Below are 16,070 nucleotides of genomic sequence, written 5' to 3'. Positions count from 1 at the left end.
ACCCATGTGAGCATGTTACAAATCTTCAGCCGCATTTTCGGCCTAATTTGATCAAAACTCCCAGTGAAGGTTGGTGAAGGACAATAAAAGCGTCCAGCTGGTTGGCTCGCTGCTCTGGCAGGCTCTCGACACTGACAGGCCACGCCAGAGAGTCGCGTCTCTGCGTGTCTGTCCAAGGGACGCATGTACGCCATCACAACATTTCTGCAGCAGATCATAGCACTTAATATTACTCAAGGGAATCTTTGTGTCAACAAAATGACTGGGGCTTGCTAGTGATGCGATCCTGAATACATATAAAGAATGGTAAGGTGCAGTAGTGTACTTTGGGAGGATATTACAGTATACTATGTGACAAGCAGATGCCCTGGGGAAGGCAAGGGAGGGGTGGTTGGGTGGCAGGTGTCAAAAGTTGGTTCCAAGTTAACGGTGGGGAGTCCTTGGCTTTAAAGCGCTGAAGAGCTTAAGGCTTTGATCTCATTGTTGTTGCATGATGTGGCAGCACATGCAGTCTGGTGTAGTCCTTAAATCATATGTTGGGGAACGTCAAAATAAACAGGCAACATCAAGCGGCTAGTGTCAGGCGTTCTGGCATGTCTGTTGTGTGTACAGTTGGAGTACACAGACGACGAGCCATATTGACTCGCTCTCCTTCGGGACACAAAGTCTCACATTCACAAAACAATTCTCAATAGATCCCTCCCTCTGAGGAAACGAAGTGACTTCACGAGGTTTCCACTTCTCAAAACACAATGCCCAAAAATGTTCCGCCCCAAAACGTTCTTGTTGCTGGAGGTAAACAATTCAAAATGTTGCTATCCCTTCAAATGATGCTAACAACCTTAGATACAACGACTGCTCCAACTAATGTGAGGTTATCTATGGAATGTGAGATTTCTGGAGACCTAACTGCCCCTTTCACATGTACATATCTGCCACTTTGCACTCGTCTTATCCGTCTCTACTCCAGACTAATGTGAGACGACACTGTCACCGGAGTCTTAAACGCACCTCACAGGACAGTCTGTCATCATGGTTAGGAGACTGTGACACCCACAAGAGCCTTGCTGTCACTTCCCATTGCATCTATGCTTTCAGGGGTTCGAGGTGTTTTTAACATTATTTGTTCCTTGTCGTTTTCCCGAGGGCTTTTTACCCTTCTTACTTGGCTTTGCCCAATTAGGGTGAAGCCGAGCTCCGCCTCTGAAACTATAAATGTTTGTTGTGAAGACACCCTTCTGTTTGACTCATCCAGGGAAATTATGGAAATAGAACTGGGGGTGAGATATTTGCAAGAAATAATGTTCCTGTCCGTGTTTTTGTTGTGGTCTCCCTTTTGAAGACCCATGTCTGGTTTGAGGGCAGCCTCTGTGAAGACAGAGAGGCCTGGTTTTGGTGATTAGAGTTATTTGAGCTGGGTGGTCTGGGGTTATTTTTGGAGTTGACATTGGGTAGTGTCACCATTTTCAGGTTCTCATTTTCTCATGAATGGTGCCTGAAGTTGAACCTCTGCACCACACGTTTATTTAAACAACAAAGCAGCCTTAGGAGGCGAGCTTCACCAGCTGCATCAGAAAATGGGAAAACGAAGCCTCTCCAGACCTTTATGCCAACGAGGCCTTGTGTTGATGCTGTTTGATGCTGAAATTGGTGCTGTTACTATTTTTAACCAGATGGCTGGATTGACATTGTTTTCAAATGTGACTGTGCAGAATATTGCTCATAACTGCCCACCATCAAGGGGATGTCTTTAAGCTTGACCCCTGGAGGCAGACCTTGAATAAGGGACCTAATGATCCATTTATGAGAGGTAATTTCGACTCTCAAGAAAAGTGAGTTAATTAGAAACAGGGGCATTAACATTTTGGCTCTTGACCCTCCCCTCCCTCTAGCGTTTACTGGTGCTTTGTGTACCAGGTCAAAATCAAATGGATAAATAAGGCTGGAGAAGCATTCACTAAAGGTTGATGCAACCTTTACATGCAAGGTTATGTAATCAGTCTTAATGTAGGCTGGCCTGTGCTCTGTTAACCTACTCAGGTTGGATCACGTCTCATTTTCCTGCTTTTTTTGCAATCCGCCCGCAGTGGAGAGAGAAAAAAAGTGGTAATGAAGTGAATGAAGAACCTAATTAAAAGTTCACTTTGTATCTGTATGTCATGAGGTCACCAATCTGTCTCACTGTACAGAAGGCCTTATGAAATGAACCTTGTCAAGTTGGATTAGGCAATTCATTACCGACATCCAGCCAACCTGCACAAAATGAAACCAAACCACCGGTAATATCGATGTGGCTTTTTTGTAGATGGATAAATGGCTCAGTTGGGACCCTCTGTGAGTTCCCAAAGCACGGCATGATGGCTTGATTAATGCTTCTATTTTTGGAAAATTTTCCCCAATTGACTTAGGTATTTGTTTCTTTCTTTTACTAATGGAGAAGGCAGACAGCAATACTGCCAACTGAAATACTTTGTCAGCAACCTGATTGCATTTACATGGTAGAGTGGATCCAAAGCTGGCGCAGATGAAAGGGGGCCTCAGCCACGGGCTCTGCAGGAGCGACTCAGGCTGTTACGAGAAACACGGTGAGCGTTCAAGAGCCCCACCTCCCTCATGTCGTTATCAAACATGCCCCAAAATGAATTCCACTGACCTTGATTGTTCCACGGGGGCCCTCTTATTTTTTTTCCTCCCCTCCTCTCTCTCTTTAGCCTAAATATAGAAGCCAATGGGAAGACCGGATGTACTGTAGGAGGACGGCAGCAGGAACAGATGTTAAGTGTTAGGTTTTCCCAGGGAGGAGAGGGCCTTGACAACCTGCTGAAGCTTCAGCAGTCAGGAGCCACTAGCTCGTACAACCCTAGACCATGACAACACTCCCACCTCAGATAGTTCCCTTATCACATGACTAAGAATGCTTTCATTCAGATCCATCATTTCAGTATCTGCACTAGTCCGATTGCTGCACTAGTCCACACTTGACCGGTGGGGATCTCATTCTATTTTGACTGTAACTGTTAGCTGCTCCTGGCATTCTCTAATCCCTGCTCTCCTCTCTGTCCCCCCCCCACACATTCCCTGTGGTGTGGGGGGTTTGAGCTGTCAGGACCTGCTTGGTCGTCGGTCTGCCAACGCTGAACCAGGTCGTCACCCGGAATCCAGTCTCCATGACGGCCAACAGCGAGTTTCCCGGTCCCATCCAACGTCTATAAAGCCGAACAATGGATTTTGGTGTTTCAAAACCCATTGACACTGTATGACTATGTTTAACTTGTGTTCTGCTCCTCTCTCTTACCAACCGTCTCTGGAGGAGGGGATCCCTCTCTGAATTGCTCCTCCCAAGGTTTCTTCCATTTTTTCTCCCGGTGGGAGTTTTTCTGGGAGTTTTTCCTTGTCTTCCTTGAGGGTTTAGGTTGGTTGAGGGGCAGTTCTATGGGCGCATGTGAAGCCCTCTGTGACATGCTTGCGTGTAAAAAGGGCTATACAAATAAATTTGATTTGATTTGATATCTGTTCACATCCCGTTTACAGATTATTTTATTTGGGAAAATGTACAATGTGAGTGTTCATTTCTAATACCCTTATAAGGTCTTGCTTTCAGTTTAGTTCCATTTTTGTCATTTTAAATGCTGGAAATAGCTATCAGTCTGCAACATGACCATGGGTTGAATTGTGTTTCACATTTTATCAAGCAATGTACAATCCATGGAACAAGTAACATGTCTGATCTTAACTGATACAAGTTCATTGAGAACACACCCAACAGTTGCAGGGAGTGGATCCGCACAGGAAGATAACTTCCCTCTCTCTCTGGCCCCTTGTGTCCCGCTGACACAGCAGCTGTGAGTGTGTGTGTGTGCATGTCTACACAGGTGGTAGGAGGGAGGGGTGGCAAAGCTTGTGAGCGGAATAACAAATCTGGCACATTGCACACCTGAGGAGTTGTCACTGTCATCAGTCGTTTATAATGCATGAGAGAGAGGGAGAGACGGAGGGGAAAGGAAGAAATGAGGACACGGGCACAGAATCAAAGCTCACAATTCTATATATACATACTTCCATTATATTTTCCTATTTCCCGGCAACTGTATATGCGTGCCTCTGTCCGTGTGATTTCCTAACGCCCCCCCAACCCCCCTTCCTCCAAGCTTTCATCTCCTTCGGTTTTATTACCGATCTCCCTCTCTCTCGACCCCAAAGTCACACTTGTCACTTCTGTGGAGCTCTCTCCCCCTCCCTCCCTCCCTCCCTCCCTCGCTCCCTCTTCATGGCCCGTCTATCCCAGCGGCTGTGAGTTCCGGACACCACCTCCTGAGTGCTCAAGGTGACACACATACGCCGAGGCGCAGATGAGTGGCCATGTCCCCGGGCCCAGCCGGGCCCAATCCACGGGGCCCCGGGGCCGTCTGCAGGTAGACCCAAACTAGAGTCCAAACACCACCCCCCCCCTCCCCCCTCCCGCATGAACAGAAGGCACAAACAACAGAACGGGGTGGGGGCACGAAACAGCACACCCAAAAGCCTTTTGTCCTTTCACAGAGACGCTAATCTAGCGTTGGGCTGTGGGCTCCTGCCGGGCGGCAAGTTGACTCGTTGCCAGCACCCTGACACAATCATTCACGGCTCATTGTATAGCGAGTGTTTGGGGAGCGCCAGGGCAGGAAGAGTGCTGTTAGACGGCCCAGTTGATGTTTTTCTGCAGGGTCAGCAGAGGCTGGGCCAAGCCCGCGTCATGCCGGATAAATCAATGAAACCCAATTAGACACAGAGAAAAGCCAAGGTGAGAGAGGAATTGAACAGCCTGAAAAAGTACCGGGCTAAAAAGCCGTCCACAACCTTTTTTCCTTCGGTAGAAACTTTTGTGATAATACTGAGACTGAATTGAACTTTTCTGGTTCACTAACACTATCCGTGACCTAGCGCTCCAAGAGCAGTCAATACCTGTAAATTGAGATATAGTGCTATAAAAAGCTCACCAAGGCTTTGATGCTGAAGAACTGCATTGCCCTCGACAAAGTGTTGGACGGCAAGTGTGATGATCTACGCTCTGTGCTTTGTGTCTGAGGTGATTTGTAGTTCTGTATCTCTTGTATGAATCAGCTCAAATCATTGCAGATTTACCTTTACTCAAATCAAGGACATATTCGTCACATTCGATGACATATGATTTTAAGGCAAAAAGCCAGAAATTGTAAGTGCGTGCAAGTGATTATATTCACTTCAGGAAAGAACTACCAAACTGGAGTCAAAACTCAATGATTCTCAATGGTCATCAGAGGTTATGACCTTGTGTTATTTTCCTTGGAACGCATGCGGTTCTGTAGTAATATTGAAGCCACAAGTAAAGAAAATGAGCCTCATGATCACCCTCCTGAGTCGGCCAACTGAGGACACCTCCGCTCCAAGCAACCTGTCACTAACATCTGTTACTTTATCCACAAACTGCCTTTCTTTCTCCTGCATCAATTAGCTGAGACCACCTTCCCTTTCCTTTCCACTTCCTAATTTAAGAAAATGAGCACTCTGAAGATTCACATGATTCTTCTTACTGTTTTTGACTGTGCTGCGATCTAATCAACCTTGATTTTGTAGTTCTGAGGCCTAAGTTGTTCTAATTAGAGTAAAGGGTTGGTGAACTTCATACAAGATAACTAACAACAGAAACACTTTGCCCCACACATATGGATATTCAGATAATTACGCAACCATTTTCTCTCAGCACAACTGTAAATCAAGCGGAAAGTATGGCTGCATCCTGAATGAATTAACGTATGAAAGGAAAAGAGCCTCTTAAGCATATGTGCTAAACTGCTGTGTATTCATGAGGTATTCAGATCAGGTTTATGTGTTATGCTGAAAAGTGTCCATTTTTTATGCTGAAAAGCAAAAAAGCAAATCCTGGAAATTAGATTGCATTGGAGATGGAGGTTTACTAATTTATCAACTTTGACTGAAATGTAGCATGATTCAACTTTCGACTGATGCCTGAATATGGGATTTCCCCATTGATCTCCACAAGTCTTAATGAAAATTGAACATGGCCACCTTTAAATAAAATAAATCGCCAGCCGAACACAAACCTCGAATTTAGGTAACTCCGAATCCCGTTGCCTCTGTGATTAAAATGCAAACGTGTCCCGTTCCCTGAGCACCTCCCCAACGAAGCCTCTGTGAGAGAAAGGCCAGAGAGAGACAAATGCAGGCGGACATCTTGGATCATCCCAGTGCCTGCTGTGTAAATCCATGGCAGGTCTATGTGTTCCGACAGGCTGATGGTCCAGTCTTAAATCAGCAAAGCTGGACTGTCAAGGGCTGACAGCTCGTCTTCAGGCAGATCAATACCAATAAGGGGGAAATGGATTTCAAGGCGCAACTATTAGAGATAAGGGGAGAATGAGTCCGGCTATGTAAAGGTCCGTAAGAACGCGTATTTGAAAGGCAGAGGGAAATATTGCACACTTGGATGACGATGACTTGGTCAACCTCATTGACTTCAGGGAGAGTGGGATGGCAGGAGGTGGCACATAAACGCAGACGATGGATGGCTACTTGAGAATGGACAAAGTCCAGTTCTCTCTCAATGCAAATGTTGTAGATGGAAATTGATATTTTATCCGGTCCTCAAGGACCTTTGTGTTTAAACCAGTTTTAAACCTTTATGGCTCTTATGAAGAGGTAAGATGGAATGTCGGGAAATATTAATCGCAGAACTTTATCGATGGATGCCAACCCAACTCAAAGTGTCTCTTATACAAGTTCATTGATTGCTTATTTGTCATTTGTAGCAAGTACAGTTAGAAGTAGATTTCCCTGGCCCTGCTCCTCGCTGTGTTGATGTGATTCAGTTAAGAATCTTATCATTATGACAATGCACTTCCAAAATCTATTAGGATCATTTAATTGAGTTTGGTTGGATATACAGTGTGACCTTATGTCTAGTAGAGTTAACACAGAAGAAAGACTTTCGGCACTCACTCTCAAACCTCAGAAGTCCTGGAGCCATTCATCATTTTCTCATTTGGAGTTGAAGGAGAGAGAAATAGAAACTTGTTCAGATACTTTCCACCGCTCATGTCCTCCACTGCAGAGCACTGAGTCAAAATAATCTGTTCGCACAAACTCTTTCAGACAGAAAAGACCAGATTGGATTCTTGTAGGATACATTGCTCATATACTGAAATGACTGGTTTATTACACTGGTCCTGTATCACAGATAATTCTTTTCTAAATCAACTGTCATTTTAATGTTATTTGTGAATGAAAGAGAAAATTGATTCTTGGAAAAGTATAAAATAGGATTACTTGAACAGGGAATACTTTATCCAAATTCCACAGTGACGATTGAAGCAGAGAGAAAACAGTCAACAAAACACTTTTTGCCAGCTGAACCATTAAAAATCAATAGCCAAGATGTTATTTCAACCCTGAAGGACGAGTACGGCTCGCCTCTCTCTCTTCTTAGATCTCCGTGAGTCCCGAGTTTAATCAGCTAATCAATCGCTATTACATCGCTGTGTCACACATACACATCAGCCATATGTCGCCCCTAGCTAAACTTCAATTAGGCTTCAGTCAAGGCCTGCAAGTTACTATAGGGAGGAAGTTAAACCCTGCAGAGTAACTCTCCTCTCCATTTTGTTTGAAGACAAGACTGTGGTGTGGAGCTATTCTGTCAATACTGTATATATTTCATGAAGAGCTGCCATGAAACACACTGAATTGAAGTGTGGTATGATGTACTACAGATGACGATTGGGCAATATGGTTTAGTTTGGTGTGGAATTGTGACGTTACCTAGTGTCCTCCGGCACACCAGTTAACATAATTGGCTTCAAATGACAAAAAATATTTGGCATATTTGTCTATTTGTCCACAGTATATAAATCTGGAACATATGTATACATTACTTCGCGCATCAAGACAGATTTGCAGTGCAGCAATGTTGCTGGGAAATGTTGAAAGCCACCGAAAATATGTGCTACAGAGATCAGACACACATGCACAACTCTATTTGGCTCTTTTGTTCGTATGGCATAAAAGACTGAATGAGCCGATTTGGCATGAGATGAAAATAATCACAGCATTACCGCAGTCCTTAGAGAGCCTCTATTGAGTGCATAACAATGAAGCTTGATTGCAATTGATAAGAGCTTTGAGAGATAGGATGCTCCTCTTCTCTGACTCATTTGTTGCAGCGGAACCTTTGACATGTTAGGCATCGCTAATGGATAACGATGTCATTAGCCAAAAGCAGGAAGAGGTCAGAGCACATGTTCCGATCAGGAGGCCAGGACGTTCGTCACGATTGGTGAGATGTTAAACATCTGGAGTGAATGATGAGGGACTGTCAGATAGATATCTGTTACCATCAGTTCGGCGACAATGGTCTCAGACACTGAACGTTCACTTGTCACACTCATGTCTACTCTACCTCATTCATTGCTGGCGTCCATTGAAATGTATTCATAAGTGCATACTTGTGCTTGCTTGTAGCAACATACTGTCAGCGTGAAGTAATGGATGAGAGGGCTGGCGATGCAAGGCGCTGCTGACCTCACCATTTTCTGCCAGCTCCACCAAGGCCGCCGGTGTTCTGTGCTTCTCCACGGTATGCAGGCAGGCAGGCAGGCAGGCAGGTAGCCCAGCCAGGCAGCGCGAGTGCAGAGTAATGGCACTGGAGTCAAGGGCTCCCCCGGGCCACGAGCCCCTCGGACACCTGCACTTACCAGAGTCAATCGCAGTGTCAGCAACTAGGGCCGCATGCATCACACAAGCAGCCTCACAGGCAGATGAGGCCAGCTCTGCACTGCAGAGTACTGTATACACAGACACTGCCACCCCAGCCCAGCCCACCCCCCACCGAGCTACACATCGGGGGTGTTGCCTACATTTGTGAAACTGCGATATAGCCAGATCCTTCGACGGCGTGGAGTTTTGACGTCACACTCTTTTCTATATATATATATATTATTATTTTTATACAGGCTAGCAGCCCAAGAGAAATATGCTGCACACGCAGTTCTCATGGGCTCAGGATGGCTTTATGAAATATGAAATGTGATATGGCTTGATTGAATGCTCCGAGTCATAATTGGATTCCCCCACGCTTACCCCTCCCTGCCTAGACGAGTACAGACAGAAGATAACGGCCACAGCGTTAATCAAAGGGAGACTGCGTTTTGATCCCACTCCCAATTAGATTAGATTACATAAACTGAGCAATTTGTACAAAATACGATATGAATTATCCACAGGTCATTCAGCTTGATCTCTCACCAAATTTCAGCAGCCACAGCAAACAATATAAAGAAGAAACAAACAGAGTAATATGAATTTCATTGATACTGGATGCTAATGAAAACAAATTTCCTATCAAGTTGCTTCACTTTGGTTGATTGCATTAAAGTCAATATCATCAATTGAATTAAGATTTTATTATCTTATTACAAAACAACAGCTACTGCAGGCTAATTGGAATATAATCTTTACAGGTGAGAGAATAAAATATTTCAAGTGTCTCTATATTCCACTTACTTGCTTGTCATGTTCTATGTAGCCTACTTGACTCACAATAATCATTGACATTTGAGTGGATACTACATATCCACTCAAACATCTATAATACATATAGATGCATTGCTTGGGTGTAATGGAATGGTAAATGGACGATTATGACCAATTGACAGAACAGTTAGCTTGTGGACTGTGAGCCCCTTTAAAAAACAAATATGCAGCCTACTCTCCACCAAAGCACACTTAACTCTGAGTCATCATGGTATCGTACCACCTGTTTGTTCATGATTAGGCTATGGTGGCACCCTAATTTACTGTTTAATCTCAAACCACTGATAGTAAGGTGAACAATGCAGTTCCTGACATTCTGCATCATATAAGAATATCTTGACTTTCTTTCACCATGGCATATTTATGACTTGAAAGCACAGAATGACTGACATGACTTGTGTTGACATTGAAATGAAGAATCTTTGAGGTTGATGTTGTTTAATTGTAACTTGTTTAACTACATGCTCCTATGTTTCTTCCCATTGGCACTTATTTGCCTTTCACAATGTATGCTTCATGTTTTGGCTTCCCAAAATGTTTTGGGGGGTCTCATTGTTCATGGTCATTGACCTATAAACTTTTTGTAAAGCTCTCTCTTGGAAGTCACTTTGGATAAAAACGTCTGCTAAATGAATACATGTAATGTAAATGTAAGATGACCTGGGAGAATCGCAAACAACTTGCGATAAAAAAAAAAGTATTCTGTTGAAAATAAACTGATTTTGTTGCCTGCATTGGGGTGTTAGATACTATCTTAGTGAAATTTAGATATCATTATCACTTACAGTAACAGAGATAACGGTAAAAGGAAAACTTACATATATGATTTGCATGAGGATGTAAGGTGTAATACATCACAGACTGATCTATTTAACACTTGCAGGTTGAAGGATGTTTAATTAAGAAATGTGAATTATTCTGAAAGAACAACTTTCACTGTAATCAGTCAGTGTTTCATTTCATTTAGTCATTTGGCAGACGCTCTTATCCAGAGCGACTTACAGTAAGTACAGGGACATTCCCCCGAGGCAAGTAGGGTGAAGTGCCTTGCCCAAGGACACAACATCATGTGGCGCGGCGGGGAATTGATCCGGCAACCTTCTGATTACTAGCCCGACTCCCTCACCGCTCAGCCATCTGACTCCTGAGTGTTAACTAAGGTAGGGCCTTCAGCACTGGGAAACATTTGGGGGAGGATTTTTACAAATTCAGGCTTCCATCATAGTAAGTAGCCAGGCCTGGCATTAAGCCAGATAGGCAGTAGGCAAAAACACATCTACTTTATTTACTGTTCCATAATGATCTGACTCTTAATACTAAGCAGACTATGAACATATGGTCTTGCCAGGCCACCCATGCAAAACCAGAATTATATTGTTGTTGGAAGGAGGGGAGTCGGACAAGCACAAGGAAGGGGCAACATGTCTAGTTTCAACTCAGTGAATTTGGCACTTTGACCAGTAGAGAGAGACAGTGAGATTCCGGAATGGCTCTTTGTATTGGACTGCATGGGAGGGGGTGGGAGTAGCAGCCTCAGTACCAGGCGGTGAATTCAGAACAGAGCAGAGAGTGGATAGGGGAGGCTGCTACACGCTGCTGCCGCTGCTGCCTTTGTCGTAAAAGGAACGCTCGAGCCATCTAAGCTGCTGCAGACATACGGATATTTATCACGGACTTCAAGAGGAAATAAACAGCGAAAAATCACATCCATGTACTTACAAAAGGGCGGGGGGTTGCCTCTGTTGGCGCTCTTTGCAGTTTTCCAGGTAGGTTTATGTTTCTGAAACGATTGTGTTGAGTAACCCAGGACTGGGCAGTTCAAGAGCTTGCTTTTAGTGACGATGCTAATGTTCCGCGGGATAGGATACATAGCCACTGTTGACCGTTGGCTTGCATGTCCTCAAAAATAGGTTGCATCAAAGATAACCTACTTGCAATACTTGTCTACAAATTTGCTCTTATGCTATGTCCACTGTTACAGAGAATTTGTTACTTCGACAGATGGTATTGTTGTTATTCCCAAAAAATAACATTTTAAATGCCGGTTGTTGTAGGCTAGGGTGTTGCAGGCTATTTTGTGTGAAGGCTGAACTATCAGGGTCAGTTTTCACAATGGAATTTCATCATGTAAAAATGTGTGTAACCTACGTTTTTAACGCAACATGGTTACAATGTAGTATTTAGAATATATGGTGGCTATTTCAAATTATCCTTGTTACAAAGGTAGGCTATTACTACTCAATAAGCTTTAAGGCAATTGTTATCCCAGTCTTGTAAGGCAGTGAGGTTGTAATCAACAGCCATTCAAATCCACTTTATAGAATGGGGGGGGGGGGGGGGGGGGGGGGGGGTTCTAATACACAAGTATCTAAGGGAACAGTTAGAGTAGCCTAATGTTTCTACCCCCATACCCAAATTAAGGTGCAAAACTGCATAGCAATGAATAATCAGTTGTGTCAAATGGATGCTTGTGTGTTTTCTTCAGAGACAAGGGATTTACTTGCTCACTGACAAAACAAACGAACCCCGAACATTCTCTATCTTCAATGCATCAGTTCATCTTTTCAAACTCTTTAAACATAGTTTAGTTATGTTATCTCTTAACGGTTAGTCTAACCGTTAAGAGAATGCGATGTGATAAGCTACAGTCATAACTTGTTTTGTTTATTTTGAACGCTAAAGCAATCCTAAATTTAAAGTGATTTTATATGAAATAGTTGTATTTTTTAAAACATCGAGATGTTGTTTTTGATGGGTTGCCAGACTTAATGCAGAACTACGCATCGACCATTTTCGATTTAAATTCCGCTGATTAAGAAGTGGCATGGTTACCCTCAATGCTCTTTTTCTATGGGACTCTTCTTCTTTCAAATTCTTTTGAGGGTCTCTCCAAAGGAATAGGATTAAACGTATTTGGGAGGTGGGTCACGAGTGGATGCCCATCCTGTATGGCTGATTAGATTTGCATGCTTATACAAAATGTGTGAATCTTTTGCAACTCAAAGATGTTTTTGCTAATTCATTTTAGTTGGGGCTTACTTTTCATTCAACGTTATAAATGTGTCTCTAATCACCCTGCATAAAAAGGTAAGGGAAAACCCTTTGTATAAAGTGTTAACTTGTCTGAATATCAGTTTTGCTGTTTTAGCAGATTATTTTGGTTCGTCTTTGGTTGAAGATTGAATAGATTCTAAAAAGAGAAATGTAAATAGATTATAACCAATTTATAAAACACTGATTATGACAACAATGAACACCCACTAGAGAGAACGAGAGTCAATTTGATTTTGTCAAGTGGTCAGGAGCTCATGTATAGGTGCCCAAAGAAACGTTACCGTGACGTATGTTTTGAAAGAATTCAAGAGGATCAAATTTTAGTAGACAGACATTCATACACTGGAAAAGGTCCCATCTGTACAACATTAGCCTGTTAGTTTCTGTTTTACTGTTCCGTCTTTGCTCTTCAAAGTGCTCTGTTTTGTCCAGAGCTGGCTGTGTGCTGATCAGAGTGGCTGGCAGAGAGCTATAGCGACTCGAACCATGGACCTGGACCTGGCCCCTCCTGAACACAAATAGAGCTTGTTCTTGCCTAGCCAAGCTTTTTGCCTAATGCTTAACCCTTTTGGCCTCATTATCCTAATTGCGGCCCCAACTATAAAAACAACAGATGCTTTTGTGCGACTGTGAGGACTTGAGAACGTGACCAGGAGTTTCAGAGGTAGTCAGAGTGCATTTTGGAGGGGTGATTTATGACTCACTCTTCTCCCCCCCCCCCCCCCCCTAGATTGCTGTGGAGGGCAGTGGCACCCCAGCATGCAGGCCGGGCTTCTCTGAAGATGTGTACAATGCTGCAGTGCCAGGAACTTCAGAGAAGGGACAGGCCCTCTTCAATGGTGAGTTTGTGATTAATTTTCCCGTTGTTACGTAGATGTTAGCGTGTGTTCCGCTGTTTGTGTTTTGCTTCTTTTTTGTGTGTGTGATTGTGTGTGCTTTACTCCATATGTGCTTCAAACACATGTTTTAACAATTATTTTGGCAGTAATGTGGGCTTAGATTCATGTTGTTTGGCTCGTCAAGCCATTAAACCTCAATCAGAATTGTTTTTATCCTGTGATGGATATTTTTTTTTCGCAGCAATACTTTGGAGGAACATGATTAAATCAATGGTATCTGATTGTTGAAATGTTAGTGCTTTAATGACAGAACAACAATAAACAAGCTAGCTTATTGGGTAATTACATATTTATTACACTGAATTACATTTGAAACCAAAATATCTATAGTCAGCAACGTGAAGTTATTAAGCAGCATTTTGTGTACACCTGTATGAATACTGACTGAATACAGTTGAGAAGTATCAAGGAATTAACGGTTACATGTTCCTCAACCCACATTTTATAACTTAATTTTGCCTGTCACTCCACTTTCATCTCACAAAAGGCATACAGCTAGCAACAAATGGATACTGCTTGTTTGTGTGGTGTGTGCATGCACAATTGAAATCCACTGTTGTGATGTCAAAATAAGTCGTTTTTACATTTGCACAGGAGCAAAGTCATGATTTTTGTCTGATATTATTTTGGATCAGACATTACATCACAGACAACATAACCAGCTCTATACACTGTTGGTATTAGGAAAGGGTTAAGTGGCCGACACGAAGGCAACTTGAAACACTGCTGAAACTCACAGATGGTAATAAAACAGGAATATGTCACCAAAGTGCCATCTGAACGGTTGGAGCCTTGAGGTCATTTGGACCCGAAAACATCACCACTTGCGTTGGATTTCACAGTGTGTGTCTAAAAGTCGCAGTCACCCGAGTGTGAGTCAGAGAGAAATGGAGGGGGAGCGAGAAAGAGCAATAGGAAGAGAGAGGGAGAGAAATAGATAGACAGAGAAAAAAAGGAAAGGGTCGAACAGAAATGGGGGTGCTTTCACTAGGCCTTACCTGCTGCCCAGACCCTGTTTGATCCTCTATGTGATGGATTTCCCTCTCTGTTGGCTTGTGGATGAGCCGTGACCAGGGGTAATCAGGTTCCCTTTTGTCTGCCCCTCCCCCCTTGCTCACCCCCCCCAACTCCTCTTTTCTTCACCCCCTCCCACCCCCCCACCCCCCCTCCCCCAGCCCTCTATGGAGCCCTTCTCCGGACAGAGAAGTAGGCTACTCCTGTGTCATTGTCATTCGCTGGGGCTCAGCACCGTGGCATGACGTTAATGAAACTCCATTTCCCTAATGAAAGGCTCCTGTGGCATGTTTTGAAAGACAAAGCTCTCACAGTGTGTGGAAAGTGTAAGCCCCCCTGTTTGTGTGTGTGTGCGTGGGTTCCTTTTTTGGGGGGTTGCAAATTCACTCACGGCCATGCTGCTCAGTGATATTGTTTTGGACCGGGAGCGGGGGTCTGCTTTCAAGGCTCTTCCAAGCCACATGAGGCGCTGACTAATGCCACCATCGTTTCACCATGAGAATGCCTGCCTGCATTTCATGACTTTTCTTAATTGCACCCTAAGGCCTTAAATAATGAATGAAAAGGCATCAAATGAATCTTGCCTCAGTTGCTCCCCTCAACATACCTGAGTGTTCCTGCTCATTGTAACAGAAAATCCCTCCTTGTTATGTCAGAAATAATCTAGCAGCCTCATTGTCATATGCATGAACCTGTCCTCATTTAGAAAGCTATTAGGGAAAAAGTTAAACCTGGGTCTCTCAGTAGAGCTGGGCTGGTTTGCTCTAGTTTGAAAAATATCAGTTTGGAATATGATTGTAACGCTAGCAGAAGGCAGTATTAGATAACAGTCAAATGATCCCATCGCATTGTGGGCTCCAGCCCCGTAGAGACTATGGAAGGTGTTCTGGCTAGGGCTGTCTCACCCTACTTGAGCTCATGTTGATTCCAGTAATAGATGAGCGGAATACACAAGGTGAAGGGAAGTAAGACAAAGACACATTCAGTTGCTAAACAGAAGCTAAAGCACTGCCCCTGCTGCAGTAGCAAATGCACCTTTTACATATCAATGCCTCCACCGTTAGCCAAAGTAATAATTGGAAAAATGGAATGGAATGACTTTTCGAGGGGCGCACAGTCAAAGCATCGGCTGGCCCGGTGAACGCGCCGCCGATTTTCAATGGAATCGTTCAGGTGGGTTTCGACGGCGTCGCTTAGCAGTGCAGCGGAGAGGAAAAGAAGGCACAACAATTATTTACCCACGATGCCCTCCTCTCCCATGATGCACTAAGGAGGCTTAGGCTCTCTGTCTGTGAACTGTAAACCACGTCAGACTTAGGACGTTTTCCCACTGTCTACTCTTGGGGGCCCCGCATGACTCTCAAAGCTGGTCATATTTACCGAGGAGGGAGAAAAGACCAAATATGGGCTTCCCTCTTCCTAGTCAACACCGTTACACGTCGCCGGAATGCGATAAGAGGAATTTGATGCCGTTGTTTCCCGTTTGCTTTGGTTTTACTGTTAGTTGAAAGTGACTCATGGTGTGTTCGCCCGTCGAAA

The 16,070-nt window shown here is 43.8% G+C and overlaps 1 protein-coding gene across 1 annotated transcript in view; it reads left to right on the top strand.

The window, feature by feature from the left end:
• Positions 1-11,029: 11,029 nt before the first annotated feature.
• The window catches only part of LOC124472477 (cadherin-2-like), a 50,332-nt gene continuing 45,291 nt past the window's right edge, over positions 11,030-16,070 (top strand). Inside the window, exons 1-2 of the mRNA XM_047027333.1 lie at positions 11,030-11,330; positions 13,349-13,457. Of these exons, the coding sequence (XP_046883289.1) occupies positions 11,274-11,330; positions 13,349-13,457 (166 nt within the window). The 5' untranslated portion in view covers positions 11,030-11,273. The remainder of the gene's footprint in view (positions 11,331-13,348; positions 13,458-16,070) is intronic.

The sequence above is a fragment of the Hypomesus transpacificus genome, chromosome 10, assembly GCF_021917145.1.
Source record: "Hypomesus transpacificus isolate Combined female chromosome 10, fHypTra1, whole genome shotgun sequence".
In the NCBI taxonomy this organism is placed as follows: domain Eukaryota; kingdom Metazoa; phylum Chordata; class Actinopteri; order Osmeriformes; family Osmeridae; genus Hypomesus; species Hypomesus transpacificus.
Note: the sequence above shows the minus strand (reverse complement) of the source record. Positions and strands in the feature narration are given on the sequence as shown.